Consider the following 15,424-nt stretch of genomic DNA (forward strand, 5'->3'; position numbering starts at 1 on the left):
ACTAATTAAAACGTACAGCTCTGCTACCACTTCCAACATAAATGAAGACAGAAAACTAAACATCAGTGGTGTTTGTAGGGTTACTGAAGTTGGACTACCTGGTATATAATGTTGTGCTACGTGATTGCTAGAGACACAGCTATATTAGCATAACATTAGCACAGTGAAGCTGGAGGATGGCCAACTTTTTATCCACTGATAAAAGTTAACGTGAGGGATTCTGGTGGTTAGGGACAAATGCAATCTCATAGCAGGATGCTATACACGGGTCAAACGTCAGTCAGGAGAACAACTGAGATTATTCATCCACAATACGAGGTTAGTTATTAATATACTGCAACAACATGGGAACAGAACAGCTGCGAGAGAATTCAACATTAATGAATCAATGTTACGGAAGTGGAGGAAGCGCAGTTTTTGGCTTTCCCCATATTTAAAAAGTGCTTCATCTCTTTGCTATGACTGTCGCCCGGCATAATTTGCAGATGATAATGGTTGTAGCCGCTGCGATAGTTTCGACCAAAACAGGCGCAGCTTGATGACATCATCAACATGCGCCATCTTGATAGAGCGATATAGTCAAAATCTCTATCATTGGCCAAATTTATATCGTTTCTATCATATATCGTTTATATCGCCCACCCCTAGTTTATGTTACAATTGAGAATTAGTGATACTTGTTCCTGAAGATCTCAACCAATTTCTTAAAATTAAGAGTTTGGGTCTTTCTTCGAACTTATTAAAGTGGTGACACATCCAAAAAAAACTTTACATGCAGTTGTTTGAACCTAGAATTTGCAGGTGTTTCATTTATGCAAATCTAAAATTCTCCTCCTTAGATTTTCACTGACTTTTCTTTGATTTTTTCCCATTGTTATGATTATTGGTCAGGCCAATGAGTGGTGACGTAACAAATAACTTGATGAGAAAGAGTAACTACAGACGTGAACAAAATTGTTGGTACCCTTTGGTCAATGAAAGAAAAAACTCACAATGGTCACAGAAATAACTTTTATCTGACAAAAGTAATAATAAATAAAAATTCTATAAATCCTAACCAATGAAAGTCAGACATTGCTTTTCAACCATGCTTCAGCTGAATTAATTACAAAAATGATGGTGCCCACAACTTAAGATTTTGTTGAACAACCTTTTGAGGCAATCACTGCAATCAAACGATTCCTGGAACTGTCAGTGAGACTTCTGCACCTCTCAGCAGGTATTTTGGCCCACTCCTCATCAGCAAACGGCTCCAGTTGTTTCTGGTTTGAAGGGCGCCTTTTCCAGACAGCATGTTTCAGCTCCTTCCAAAGATGCTCAATAGGATTGAGGTCAGGGCTCATAGAAGGCCACTTTAAAATAGTCCAATGTTTTCCTCTTAGCCATTCTTGGGTGTTTTTAGCTGTGTCTTTTGGGTCATTGTCCTGTTGTAAGACCCATGACCTGCGACTGAGACCAAGCTTTCTGACACTGGCCAGCACATTTCTCCCTAGAATCCATTGATAGTCTTGAGATATCATTGTACCCTGCACAGATTCAAGACACCCTGTGCCAGAGGCAGCAAAGCAGCCCCAGAACATAACCGAGCCTCCCCCATCTTTCACAGTTAGGACAGTGTTCTCTTCTTGATACGCTTCATTTTTCCGTCGGTGAACATAGAGCTGATGTGCCTTGGCAAAAAGTTCAATTTTTGTCTCATCTATCCACAGGACATTCTCCCAGAAACTTTGTGGCTTTGTCAAGTTTAAAGAAATCGCAGAACTTTAAGCACCACTCAGTAAAATATTTTAGTGATTGTATGTACTTAAGCTGTATGTACAGTGGTATGAAAGAGTGTTTGTCCCCTTCCTGAATTCACAGTTGTCTCATATCTCAAATAAGGTCAGAGTTCATGATTTAACAATTTAAAAAAAAAAAAAAAAAAAAAAACTGGTTAAAATGGCATTCACAGGAAAGTTCAAGGAGAAAACCACTGCTGACAAAAAACAACACAAAGCCTCACTGTGGTAAATGGAACCATGAATTCTACTAAAACATCCTGAAGGAGAACGTCTGGACATCTGTTCGTGACCTCAAACTGGACAATGATCCAAAACACAACAGCAAGTCCACCTGTGAATGGCTTAAGGAAAAAAAATGAAGACTTTGGAGTGGCTTAGTTAAAGTCCTGACCTAAATCTGATTGAGATGCCGTGACATGACCTTAAAAAGTCAGTCAATCACTTTATCACACAGGGCGATGTAGGTTTGGGTTTTTTCCCTTTCATATAAAACACGTTTATTTAGAAACTATATTTTTTGTTTACTTCTGTTGTCTTTGTCTAATATTTCAATTAGTTTGATGACCTGAAAGTGTGACAATCTAAAAAATATAAAAAGGGAAATCAGGAAGAGGGCAAACACTTTTTTAGACCACTGTAAACTTTGAACCATGTATGAATTAGAGAAAATCCAAAATACATTCAAACTTATGCAAGCTTAACAATTCTTTTTTTTCCAAATTCATTAAAGATCTATGCTGGACAATAAATCCACTCATACCCACAACAAGTGTAAATTTCTGATCACAACAATAACTCTTGAGCTGAAGAATAAAATAATGATATTTTTTACTAAAAAGCTAATAACAACACTAATGTTACTCACCCAGCTCAGCAGAGGCCTGTCCTGCCTCCACCACAGCAGTGGGCTGGTGGGCGTCTTTGTAATAAATCAGCAGTTCAACATCTCTGTCAAACTTGTGTCCTGCAGCCAGCTTGACCTGCACACCACAAACACATTCATATTTATTCATCGGTAACAAGTAACAACCACACACAGCAGACACATCAGCACTCTACCTACCGTGGCCTGGGTTTGATCAGTGTTGAGGTACTGCAGAGGGTCCAGGGAGCAGTTGGACTCTACTTTAGAGATTGGACGAGGAGAGGACACTCGGGCAGAAAAAGACAGACTGTAGGGCACCAGAGAGACTGGAACAGAAGTCACCTGGACACCTGCACCTTCACTACCTGCACACAGCATCAGGTAAAATATGCTGTAATTAATGAGGCTGCTTACACTGAAATCCTTTACGTTACTAAGAACCTCAAAACAGTTACCTGTGCTTTATACTCTAAATGCTTCAATAATACAGAGAAACCCCAACATGACCCAATATGAGCAATAATTTGGCAACAGTGAGAATGAAAAACGGACTTTCAACAGAAAACCTCCAACAGAACCAGTTTCAACCATCTGCCATGACTCGTTGGTGTTGTGGTTTTTCATTTTCAAAAGTGTCATTGAAGCATTTCTGGTCCAAGTATTCTGAAGTTGTCCTACCCTGAGGTTGGTATCGAGGGTTGAGCACAGCAGGCAGACAGAACCTCAGACCATCATCAGCCTGCACAGCCAGCTCAGTGACGTACTCCAACCTGATGGAGGCGCTCTCTGCTGGAGGCAGACTGCCCACACTCAGAGAGAATATATCTGGACTCCCATCACTCTCCTCCAATAGGAAGGCCTGCTGACCGGAGCTCAGAGCATCATCATACTCCTCACGAGCCTGAAGCACAGGTGATGCATGTCAGTGACATTCACTGTGTTTATTTTGAAGCTCACTTATAATCAGGTTATATTTACTGTCCAGCTCACCTTCTGTTTCTCCTTCACCTCAGCTACAATCTGCGTCTGTCCAATCTGAGCGCTGAAATGACAGACAGCAGCATCTCCAGGCAGAGGGAAGACAAAAACAGCCTCTAATGGTTTGTCCTCCTTGTTCTCGTAGTTCAGAGTGGAGACCACTGTAGCCACATGGTCCCTCACCTCCAGCTCCACCTCAACGCTCTTCAGAGGAACTGACAGACAAACAGAATTGTGATACAAACACAGCCCATATATTCTAGTGAAAAATGTTACATTTTAGCCACATGAAACTGTTATAAGAAATAAGCATACATGAAGATTTTAATAATGAAGTGAGGTTCTGGTGAATACAGTCTCTTTATTTTCTATCAGTACCTGGTTCTTTCTCGAATGTTAGCAGACCACAACAGTTCATCATCGCACCTGTGAAACAAAAACATTTAAGGAAATGGTGATGAAAACACTTTTATAGCTGCTGTACAATCTTGCCTGTGAAACTCATCAGATAATGTAATCACATCAATGAATGTGGTTATCTTTACTATTCATATAATAATATTATTACTATTATTACTACTATCCTCACAGGAAGAATGTCCTAGGTTTGAATCCACCATCTGGCCAGGGCCCTTGTGATTGAGTTTGCATTCTCTCCTGTCTGCGTGGGTTCTCAACAGCTTCGTCCCACAAGAAGACAACCAGTTAGTGGGGTTAGGTTAGTCAGTGTCAGTGATTATCTGCAGCCCTGCGACAAACCTGCGAGGTGTCATAATCTGAATTGGATACGCGAGAGAGAAGAGATGGACGGATCGATGGATTAGTCTCGTTAGTAGTAATTCTGATTCAGTAAAAGGACTAGATGTTGTAGTTAGGGTTGCCAACTCCCTGAAAAATAAATAAGGGACACCTCGTGGCCAGGGCCGGGCGACCCAGTTGTCTTCACCCTTCCCAGTGTGGTGAATTTTCTAGCTCTTTTTTTGTGTGTGAAATTATTTTTTTTAACCCTTTGACTTGAATTTGATTTAAGTAGATGTGTATTCTTTGTGATATGAACACATGTGAAACAAATGATCATTTAGCCATTTATTTTTAGCTCAAAATGACAACATTAACACAATAAAACAGGTCTCTTAACTTTTGAGAATATAAGTAAATCTTTCTTTAAAAGAACTCTGTCCTGCTTAACTTAAAATAATAGAAAACAATAGAAAGAAAAATATTATTGTAACAGTGCACATTTAGTGCATTTAGTACAATTGGCTTCAGCTGAGGTATTATTTCAGCTTTTCTAATGCTAATCAGCTGCTCCTGTTTGTAAACCCGCTTGTTCCCATGATTACGCATCTTAACTCATCATCATTATTCATCTATGTATTACTTTTATGTATTAGTCATCTATTTGTTGTAATCATCTATCCTTGCAGTCGTTTATTACACAAAATAAATTATATTATCACACTTCTGGCCACATAGCGCTGATATTCACTGCACATGCCCATATTAACTTTTTCCAGCCAGGTGTTTTCCTTTTCCCATTCTTCCCTTTCTCTGAGGGGAACAAACATTGCTACTCTAACGCTGGGCTCACACTGTGCGGTTTTAGGCCCATTTTGAGACGATTTTTGAGTGATCGGACCGATTTTGGCCTTCATCGTGCGTCGTGTAGTATACGTGGGGTAACGAGAAGTGATTAACACCTCACGACCAGCTCCCGATCATCAATCGCTCGTGAGCCGCTCACACTGCTCGCGCGCAAACACGTAAACGCCGTGAAAAAGACGGAGCAGCGCGGCTGTGCAGCGTGTGATCTGGACACAAGCGATGGAGGCACAACTTGTAGAACTTTGGAAAGCTCATCCGAGCATTTTCGATGTGGCCTCACAAAATTATCACGACCACAACAACCGTGAAAATAGTTGGATCTACATCGCTGCTAAATCACAGCTGCCTGATCATGTTTTTCATTAGCAATTTAGCAAAGTTGATGGTGGTGGTGTGTCTGTGTGAGTGAAAGACAGAGAGAGCGAGCGACAGATTTTCTGTTATAACCTTAATTTTATGGAGGCACAGTGTGAGCACTCAGGTCGCATCAGAGCATCGGGCGGTATAGTGTGAGACCTGCATCGTGACCTACCAACTTCTAACCCCTGCGAGTCAATCGTGCAGTTTGAGCAGGAGCTGAATAACGTGACTGAAAAAAATCGCACAGTGTTTGCCCAGCTTTAGGTGTACTGTCGTCCGAGACTTGCACCGCAGTGACGGCGTTTGTTCCCCTGTTGGCCATGCTTCTTGTTGTGGTCATCTGTTGTCTTCCGGTATTTTCTCCGTAAGCGACCTTTCCTCGACCAATGGGATGAGCGGTAATCTGAATTGTCATACTCGAATTGTCATAAGTGTGCTGTCAGCTCATTGGTCAAAAAGCAGGAGAGGGGCTGGGAATTATGTTTTCAAACAAAGTGTTAATTCCATTAACATTTATAGACTACTTTTGATTCTCACTGTGTTACGGGACAAAGTGCGTCCCTTATTAGCTCAATACGGGACGTGTACTTTTGTTTCTAAATACGGGACGATTCCGTATTTTAAGGGACGGTTGGCAACCCTAGTTGTAGTCCCTGATAATGCTAGACTGCTAGATAGGTACTAGATTGGACATAGTGCTGGTGATGGTGGTGATAGTGATGATCACTATTATTCTTATGGATACGGCTGACAGTGCGACCAGTGTCACGCCCCTCCAACCATGACTTTCACTTTCCTGTGGTCGGAGTTTAAAAACAGCACAAATGTCTCATCACCACATGGATCTATTTCATTTTATAACAGAAACACAGCTCGTACAACTTCACGTGACAGCATCCAGATTGTTGTCATACATGTTAAAGTTGTCATGTCAGTGAGCTGTTGAGCTGCTTAAACAAACGCACACTGGGAACTTACCTCTAAGAACAGACTGTAAGAGCTGTGTCGCTTCACTGGAGTCCTGTCTTGTAAATACGTGGAGAATATTCTGCAAACATGAAGCGCTTCGGCCCACACAGCGACTTTCCCGAAACAGGAAGACTTGCGGGTGTGCTCGATTCGTTAATAAGACAGCACCGAGTGGGTGGAGCTTTACGCTGCCTCTGATGTCTCTCTTTTTTTATATATGTATCTGAAACGCTGGAAACTCTCGCACTTGTAAAATTATACTGTATTTGTATTTTGCTGTTCTCAAACAAACAAAAAAACGCTGCATCTACCAGAATGGAACAAGCAATACAGTTTTCATTCAAGTCACATCCAGTCTAATCACAGTCATTTCCTTTTGGTGATGAGTGTATGATGATGGGTAGATGTATTATCTATTATGTTAAAGCTGAAGCTTTGGACTGTATCGCTTTCATCTGACACCAAATCTATCCCCATCAATACATATTTTTTCCTTCATAGTGCACCCGTCTTGGATCTGATAGAACAGGCAATATCAAGATATGAGGCTGTGTTTTTTTCTTTCTATTTTATGCTATGGTTTAATTTTGTTGATGGCATAGATTCCTGTGGGTTAACTTTTCAGTTATATCTGTCCATATGAGGTATGAGTGCTTCAGATTATCGACTCGTGCAGAAAAATGATCAAATTGAGCTATTCTTGTAAAGTGGATGGTTTATAGTGTGTTCAAGAGCGAGTCAACACAGCACTATTCCCTAAATGTTTTCTCTTAAAGACAAAAATGCAGTGAACCAAGTCTTGCTGTTTGAAAGCGTTAGAAAGCAGCTGAGACAGTAAACATAGTTCCATTTTTAGATTGTGTTTTACATATTCTTTAGAAAATGAAGGATCGTGTGCTGTTGTGGGACCTTTAAGGAACGATCAGGAAACATTAGCAGAATACAAGCATTTTATTGACAAAACTGCCTAGAAGCTGGAATGAACCTGTTATATTAAGTGTTTGGTTCCTTTCACTGTCTCATGAGCCTCCTGAACTGAAGAAAGTGGAATGACTCCTGAAATTGGCTTTGGTTTGCGAAACAAGTCAAAAGTCACAAAGTATGAACATCATCACCATCTAGTGGCAGAGAAAAAGAATGGGCACGCACACACACAGTAGCTGTCCAATCTTTACTGTGTATTATGAGTATTCTACGGTGGCCCTGAGAGGCCAAACGGACTGCAACTTCAGAAAACACTTGCAAAAAGAAAAACGCTGCAAAAAGAAAAACGCTGCAAAAGCACAGAGGTTTATTCGGAGGTTTATTCCCCATTTCTCAACCTTGGCAGCCCCTCTTACAGATCTCACGAGAAAACACTTCTAAAGTGATGTGGAATGATGACTGTGAACATGCCTTCCAATCTTTAAAAAGGCAGATTTCTGAAGCCCCTGTTTTGCAAAGCCCTGATTTTTCCAAACCATTTGTTGGTAAATGCCTCTAATGTTGGACTTGGAGCAGTACTGGCTCAGGGAGAAGCTGGTGAAGCTTTTCTTAAGTAAAAAGCTGTTTGACAGGGAGACAAAATATTCAACAGTAGAAAAAGGACTGGCAATCAAGTGGGCAATTGATTCGTTGAAATATTATTTCCTTGGAAGAGAATTTATTCTTCAGACAGATCACAGACCCCTGGTGTGGATGCACTCCAAGCAACATCAAAATGCGAGCATACTGCGCTGGTGCCTAGCCCTCCAGCCATACCAGTTCTGATGTTTCCCTCACGACACCTCTCTGCGTAACATTCTACAAAAGCAGCTGTACATGCCCACTCCATTTTTGATGTACCCTCCTATGATGATGAGCCTGTTCCAATACAGACTACAAAACAGAGCGAGGCATCTAAGCTTGAAAGGAGAGTGGATGAGGTTGCAAAGCAAGTAGAAACTGAGCCAAAGGTCCAAGAATCCTCCTCCTGTCAGTGAGCTTAGTGCAGCGTTAAAACAGAGACAAGAAGAAAATGTTAAACTTCAAAATAAGAAAAATGAGTTGCCTAAGCTACTGAGAGCTCGCTCAGAACTAAAAATGTTAAAGAAAATAACAGTGATGGCAAAGATTACTTAATGGCAAGAAATGGCAGTGCCAGGAGACCTGTTAAGGTTCCCTCTATGCCAAAAGTGTGATTCTCCTTTAGATGTGGTGAAGAAGCCTATTACTGCTCGATGTCCAAATGAACCTAACCAGAAAAATGTTGAGTTATTATATTATATATAATTAAAATGTTAATTCATTTAAAACCAACTCATTCATTTTTAGGAAAAATTAATTATTATTTTTTTCCATGTTTACTGTGATGCACTGCATGATGAATTTATTTCATCCGTCAACCTCACCCATCAGAGTTAGGGGGCGGGACTAACAATGAAACGGTTAAAACGCTGCTTTAGTCCAGAGTCGATTCCTTTAGATGGCATCTCTCAGTACCAAGTAAAGAGATCGTACATGCATACTTGCTAGTTCTTATTTGGCACGTTCGCTCACGAGTCCAGACTTCTGTAGATGAGAGGACACAGCAGACAGGGAGACGGCAGCATCATCTGCCCTTCACTGTGTACTTAAACAACTACCACAGACCTTGCACGGCACAAGAAAGACTGAGTGGACCGACAGTAACAAGTATTAATAACAAAGTTGGCCATCAGATTTCTTGCAGTGATGTAATAAATGATTTTTCCTCTAAAAAAGCTGGAAAACCAAAATGTTAAGAGGAGGATGGAGTATTGAGGAAAAACAAAAGTCAAATGTTTGGATTCCAATCATTCATTTTCAAATGTAGTTCTTCCTGTTTTTACCAAAGAGTTTACACAGTTTTACAGTTTTCAGAACAAATTATTCTACTTAATTATTCGACTGATTTACAAATCATGTTCCCTTATTGCACCTACCTCTATGAATTTACAGTACTGAAGCATTTCTCTGATATTTGTGTTTTATTTAGTAGTTAGAACTTAAAACATATGAACTAGGTACTGTTTTATTTAAGGGATTTTTTCTTTGTTGTTGCACATTGCTCTTACAGTTTATTTAAAACCAGAAATAATAAAGCAGTTGACGTGTTTCAGGCTGTGACTTTTAGTATCTGTTGGTACTTCATCACTTTGAATAAGTGTAAGTCAACACCAGGCCACGCTTTCAGTCTTTCCATTAAACAAATGAACAACAATCCATTATTTTCACCATTAAACAGTAAAATATGCTTCTTGACTCCTTGATGCAGGTGCCCACCTACGACCTGGTTTATTAATACTAAGCTAAAGAGGAAAGCAACTCACTGTAGTTCTCACAGCTCAGGACAAGCAGACACCTGATGTTGAGTGACTGAATGGAACTAAAACAAGAATTCATAATTATGTTTGTCTGCCATGAACACGTGATGATAAAACTCTGCATATGCAGTCAGGAGACTGATGACCTGTGAAATGAGCTGTTAGAAATGTGCAGATATGTGTAAACAGTGATCAGCATTTAACATCCAGGATGGAGCAAAACTTCTGACCTGCATGTATGAGAACCTTTAATCACATCATCTTTGTAGCGAAATAGCTGATGACTCATTAAACGTTTCCATGTAATTTATCCACAGTGAAAAACATTCACTTTGCTTGATCTGAAAATCACGTGTTCATTTCATTAGACACTAGCAATACTATTAAACTGGACCTTATCATTCTCATATAGCACTAAATGTGAAACTGAGTCATATCATAACAATCTATATATGTAATATGTGTTTGCCTGAATCTTCCAGCACAAACAGAAAGAGGAGCTGTTGTCTGAGTATCAATGCAAATACACACCAGAAATCGTTCAGTAAAGACAAATTTAATAAATGAAATCTGGTGAGAGGGCCTTTGATGTTTCTCTTTGGATCGTCCTTCCATCCATTTCTTCAGCTTATCCAATTCAAGATTGGAGCCATCCCAGCTGTTATGGGGCCAGAGGCAGGAGTACAACCTGGACAGGTCAGTCTAACACAGAGAAACAGACAACTATTCACACTCACATTCAACCTAACTGCATCTCTCTGGACTGTGGGATGAAGCTGGAGTACCTGGAGGGAACCACAAAGGCGCCAGGACTGTCTTGCTCTCAGGTGACGGCCGTTCACGCTGCTCTGAAGACCCTCAGTTGTCTTTGGATCATCCTGTTGTTTGTCTCCCAGTGTCGTTGCTGCTCTTCTCCTTTCAAAGACAAACACCAAATAACACCAAATGAGAGTGAATCACTTCAGAACAACGGGAACACTCCTGGTTATTGTGAGCAAACGTCATAACAAGATGAATATATTTACCATTTTACTGAGGGAACATCTTCTGTGTGGAGTTTCTTCTCATCTTGGCTCTTTTTCCTGACATTTAGAAACAAGAGGCAGAAAAGAAAGAATAAAAGTTAAAACCTCAACGATTTTTTAATGTTTGGGATATTTTAGAAACAACCCTAAACACTATTTACTACTTACCACTTTGTTCATTCTTGCTGACGTTCACTCTCCTCATCTTCTCTCTAAAGGACAAATGACAGTAAAGAGGGAATCGTTTTAGTAACTTTATCAACCAGGTGAGCAGAATTTTAGATATTTATCAATATTCTGATTAAAAGCAGAGTGAATACTTATCTTTTTACGAGAAAGGGTTCAATCCGTCCTGTCTTAGGTCTTAATGTCACCTTGTCTCCTCTCTGTTTTCTCTGAAAAACAAAAGACAAATGGGAAGAAAAAAATTAGTAAATGATTTCAGCAACTAGAGGAAGTGTTCACTGAGGAGGAGCTGTCATAATAATATAAAATCAATATGTACTTATCTTTTTTTTAATGAGAGTTTACAGAGCACGCTGGCTTCGCTCCTCCCTCCGCTCCTCTCTGAAAGTTACCTGGATAAAGGATAATAACAATTAATAGCATCATCAAAACAGACAAACCTGAAAGAATTGCTGATCAGAGTTGTGACAGAGTCGCAGGTTAGATGGATGTATACTTATCTTTCACAATGAGAGCGTTTGCATCTTCCTTTAGAGAGAAGATGAGGAGAGTGAACGTCAGCAAGAATGAACAAAGTGGTAAGTAGTAAATAGTGTTTACGGTTGTTTCTAAAATATCCCAAACATTAAAAAATCGTTGAGGTTTTAACTTTTATTCTTTCTTTTCTGCCTCTTGTTTCTAAATGTCAGGAAAAAGAGCCAAGATGAGAAGAAACTCCACACAGAAGATGTTCCCTCAGTAAAATGGTAAATATATGTGTACTTTGTACTTTAAATGTGTAAAATGAGTTCTTATCTTTTTTTTGTGAGAGGGCCTTTAATGTTTCTCTTTGGATCATCCTTCCATCCATTTCTTCAGCTTATCCAATTCAAGATTGGAGCCATCCCAGCTGTTATGGGGCCAGAGGCAGGAGTACAACCTGGACAGGTCAGTCTAACACAGAGAAACAGACAACTATTCACACTCACATTCAACCTAACTGCATGTCTCTGGACTGTGGGATGAAGCTGGAGTACCTGGAGGGAACCACAAAGGCGCCAGGACTGTCTTGCTCTCAGGTGACGGCCGTTCACGCTGCTCTGAAGACCCTCAGTTGTCTTTGGATGAAATAACACCAAATGAGAGTAAATCACTTCAGAAACACAGGAACACTCGTGGTTATTGTGAGCAAACGTCATAACAAGATGAATATATTTACCATTTTACTGAGGGAAAATCTTCTGTGTGGAGTTTCTTCGCAGCGTGACTCTTTTTCCTGACTTTTAGAAACAAGAGGCAGAAAAGAAAGAATAAAAGTTAAAACCTCGACGATTTTCAAATATTTTAGGACATTATTTTAGAAACAACCTTAAGCACTATTTACTACTTACCACTTTGTTCAGGCTTGCTGACGTTCGACATGCTTCACTGTATATTATAATCTCAAGCGCTTCCTTGCTGGACTCGGGCTCCGGATGCTGCTCTCTTCCTCCGGAGCCTTCCTCTTAGCACGCTTTGCCGACATATTTAGAAAACGGCAGAGCACCGAAGTGAGAACTCTGCCGTCCGCGCTGTAGTCTGTTATTCTCCAGCGGTTCGTCATCTCAGTGTCCTCTGTTCGGTAAACAGTGGAGATGACTCTGGTGACGAGGAGGCCGTCGACAGTCAAGGTGCCGACACGGTTCCTCCGATCTGCCTTCAGCACAGCAAGATCCGCTTTCTCTGGAAGAACTGGAGTCAGGAAGCGTGGATGAGAGCTGGAGCCCGCAGGCGGCAGCATCATGCCAGCTGGTGAGTCCGTAGGAGGAGAAGGAGTGGTGTTCTCTCTCTGGCTCTGCCTCACATGGACAAATGGTGTCGTCACCTGGTCCCGATGGAACAATCCTTTAAAAGGTATGTAAGGAAAGTCCTTGGACCCCGTCACCAGGTTATGGTAAAGAGTGAGGACCAGGTGGGACATGGAGTCCAGTTGGCTGCTGCTCAGTTCACGGTTCCTCAAGTTAATGACGACCATCTGAGGAGCAGTGATTGGACTCACCAGCTCAGCTACGAGAAAGCAAAGCATGCGTGTACGTTAATCATGTGATCACACAAACTAAAGCCTGAATTTAAATTGTCCAGACATGGCTTTACATCATCATAAGCTCTTCCACACACAAACAGTAAGAAGCTCCCAGCAGAACTCATTGTTTATGAAAGCCTTCACCTTTTTTGGTAAAAGTTTTCATGCAGTGTAAGGTTGCATGGACTTTCACTGAGGTTTTAATACGCATTCACATTAAGGAGTAATATCTTCATATTAGTTGAGCATCGATATTTTGAGAATAAAGCAGCTACATTTAGGTGAGAAACCTCCCACCTCCTTATTGCAGGCACACACTGTTTCAATCTCAAACTCATCCAGCGACTCTGTGAACTTTTAAAACTCCATTCTCCAGCTTTATAAAATTCACAATCTATGAAACTTTCACGTATAACTCAGCGCCAGCAGCCCAAACATGTCAACTCAAACCCTCTACATGCAAAAACGGCCGCGCGCTGACGTCAGCGTCCTCCAATGCCTTACGTCGTTTCCAGGGCGCGTGCATTCAATTGTTTTTTTTTCCAGCGATTTAAAAAAAAACATGGCGCCATCTTTATAGTGTACTGGCACATGTTAAAATTGATGTTACTCAAGTATGAAACATCTCATCCTAAACGTTAACACTCATGAAGTCCTACTTCCAAACAATAAAAGACAAAAATCTAAGTTGTATTTGTTTGCTAGCACTCTGACATATTAGCCTGCTGTACTCACCATAGCGTTGATCTAACACCTCGTCAATAAAAAGGGAGAACAGGTGCATCTCGCGACTGAAGTTTGTAGAAGTCATTTTGCAAATCCTTCTTGAAGATTTTCAAACGTTGGCTGTAGTTTGAAAAATCCGAGTTTTCACAGCACTAGTGGGAAAAAGCTCCTGTTTGCGCTCAAACGTGAAACCCGAATTCCAATTTTGCCTCCTGCTTTTATACCTGCACTCAAACACGTCATCATCACCATGACTCCCAGTGCCACCGAAAATCAATTTTATTTATTTAAAATAAAGTTCGTCTAATTATCATAGCTTTTTCAAAAATATATATATTTCTCATTTTATTTTACTGTTTTATTCATCCTTTATAAAAAATATGTTGCCAAACTTTGTCGTTTTAATTCTTTAAAAAAATCATTAATTCACCAGTTTACAAAAATGAAGATCGATATCTGAAATTTAAATTAATAAATAAATAATTACAATTGATAATGGATTTTTAGCATTAAAGAATAGTTTTTCAATGCGCTTTAAATGTTATCAGGGCCGATGTTGTGCCAAAAAGTGATCGCAGTCCAAAAAGTGATTTACGGTACTGAAACGTTTGTTTGTGTCATGACATTTGTAAACGGTTGATGTTTAAGGTGCAGTTCACGTGGAAGCCAGAGGAGGGTGGTGTTGTGCGCATAATACAAAGTGATGGCGAAACCTAAAAGACGGTGTCATGTCTGCTCCCTGAAGCAATCTCATAACAGTTTCAATCTATTTCAACCCAGTTAGCACATTTCTGTTATGAAGTTTAATAATTTTTTGGCAGTAAACTTTTAAATCCTTTTATTATGAATATCACGTTTTCAGATTTTCAAGAGAGACCAGACCAATAGGGCAGCAGAAATCACAAAAATAAATAAATAAATAAATAAGAGTTTTATAAAGATTAAAACAGTAAAAAAAAAAAAAGAGAGAGAGACTGGAATGATTATGATGTATAACACAGAATATGTACAATAACAGAGTTATAAACACGAAAACACGTGATACTTTTTATTTCATCTATAACCTCTGTGTAAATTTTGTTGATTGCAAAGTGTTTATGAATATGTTTTTAAAAGCTGGTTATCTGACTGTCAGTTAATAGCAATTAAAAAGAAAGCTGATTTTTATTATTCCTAAATGGAAAAAGTCCATTATGAATTTTTGTTATGAATTTCATTTATCAATCCACCTCCTCACTGCTCTTTCCCGGTGCAGCAGCCAGAGCTGGATCAAGCAGCCAGATGGCTTCTGGAGGAAGACTAACTGCAACAAAGGGTCTCTGGGAGGCTGCTCAGGCACAGCAGCTGAAAAATCAAAGATGAAATAAAAACTGGACCTGATCATGGTGCTGCATGAGACAAAAAGTCTAGATGATAAACCAGTGTATGAATTGGTAACACTGCTTATGATGATCATGTTTAGGTGGAAACTAGCGAGCTAACTTACTGCAAAACTCTAACTCAGTTAAATTGAATAAAAGTTAGACCGTTTTTAGCTCTCAGTGATCCCTCAGTGTTCGTTTGACTTTGGGACCTGAAATATGGCA

General features: G+C 40.0%; 2 protein-coding genes across 4 annotated transcripts in view; both read right to left on the reverse strand.

The window, feature by feature from the left end:
- Window positions 1-6,700, reverse strand: part of LOC101481275 (von Willebrand factor A domain-containing protein 5A) — a 32,405-nt gene extending 25,705 nt beyond the window's left edge. The window contains exons 1-7 of one of the 3 annotated variants that reach the window (XM_076892225.1): window positions 6,568-6,700; window positions 4,214-4,400; window positions 4,003-4,050; window positions 3,637-3,839; window positions 3,325-3,547; window positions 2,845-3,011; window positions 2,647-2,761 (exon numbers count right to left, since the gene is read on the reverse strand). In XM_076892225.1, coding sequence (XP_076748340.1) covers window positions 2,647-2,761; window positions 2,845-3,011; window positions 3,325-3,547; window positions 3,637-3,839; window positions 4,003-4,050; window positions 4,214-4,244 — 787 coding nt within the window. In that variant the 5' untranslated portion in view covers window positions 4,245-4,400; window positions 6,568-6,700. Of the gene's footprint in view, window positions 1-2,646; window positions 2,762-2,844; window positions 3,012-3,324; window positions 3,548-3,636; window positions 3,840-4,002; window positions 4,051-4,213; window positions 4,401-5,761; window positions 5,942-6,567 lie in introns of those variants that run through there. The other 2 variants (XM_076892226.1, XM_076892227.1) reach the window with 2 other exon arrangements.
- Window positions 6,701-9,336: 2,636 nt separating this feature from the next.
- LOC112435917 (uncharacterized) lies at window positions 9,337-14,083 on the reverse strand. The gene is made up of 8 exons (XM_024804984.2): window positions 13,848-14,083; window positions 12,442-13,096; window positions 12,270-12,330; window positions 12,088-12,168; window positions 11,054-12,004; window positions 10,886-10,942; window positions 10,646-10,775; window positions 9,337-10,562 (listed from the first exon to the last, which is right to left on the reverse strand). The coding sequence occupies exons 1-2, from the start codon at window positions 13,921-13,923 to the stop codon at window positions 12,486-12,488; spliced, it is 687 nt and encodes a 228-aa protein (XP_024660752.1). The 5' UTR covers window positions 13,924-14,083; the 3' UTR covers window positions 9,337-10,562; window positions 10,646-10,775; window positions 10,886-10,942; window positions 11,054-12,004; window positions 12,088-12,168; window positions 12,270-12,330; window positions 12,442-12,485.
- Window positions 14,084-15,424: the final 1,341 nt, after the last annotated feature.

This window comes from Maylandia zebra, linkage group LG14 (assembly GCF_041146795.1).
Source record: "Maylandia zebra isolate NMK-2024a linkage group LG14, Mzebra_GT3a, whole genome shotgun sequence".
NCBI classification, from domain to species: Eukaryota; Metazoa; Chordata; class Actinopteri; order Cichliformes; family Cichlidae; genus Maylandia; species Maylandia zebra.

Coding starts and splice junctions, on each gene's coding strand:
- LOC112435917 (XM_024804984.2), bottom strand. CDS start 13,923: ATGACTTCTACAAACTTCAGTCGCGAGATGCACCTGTTCTCCCTTTTT. Junction 13,097..13,847: donor GGTGTTAGATCAACGCTATG/GTGAGTACAGCA, acceptor GCTTTCTCGTAG/CTGAGCTGGTGAGTCCAATC.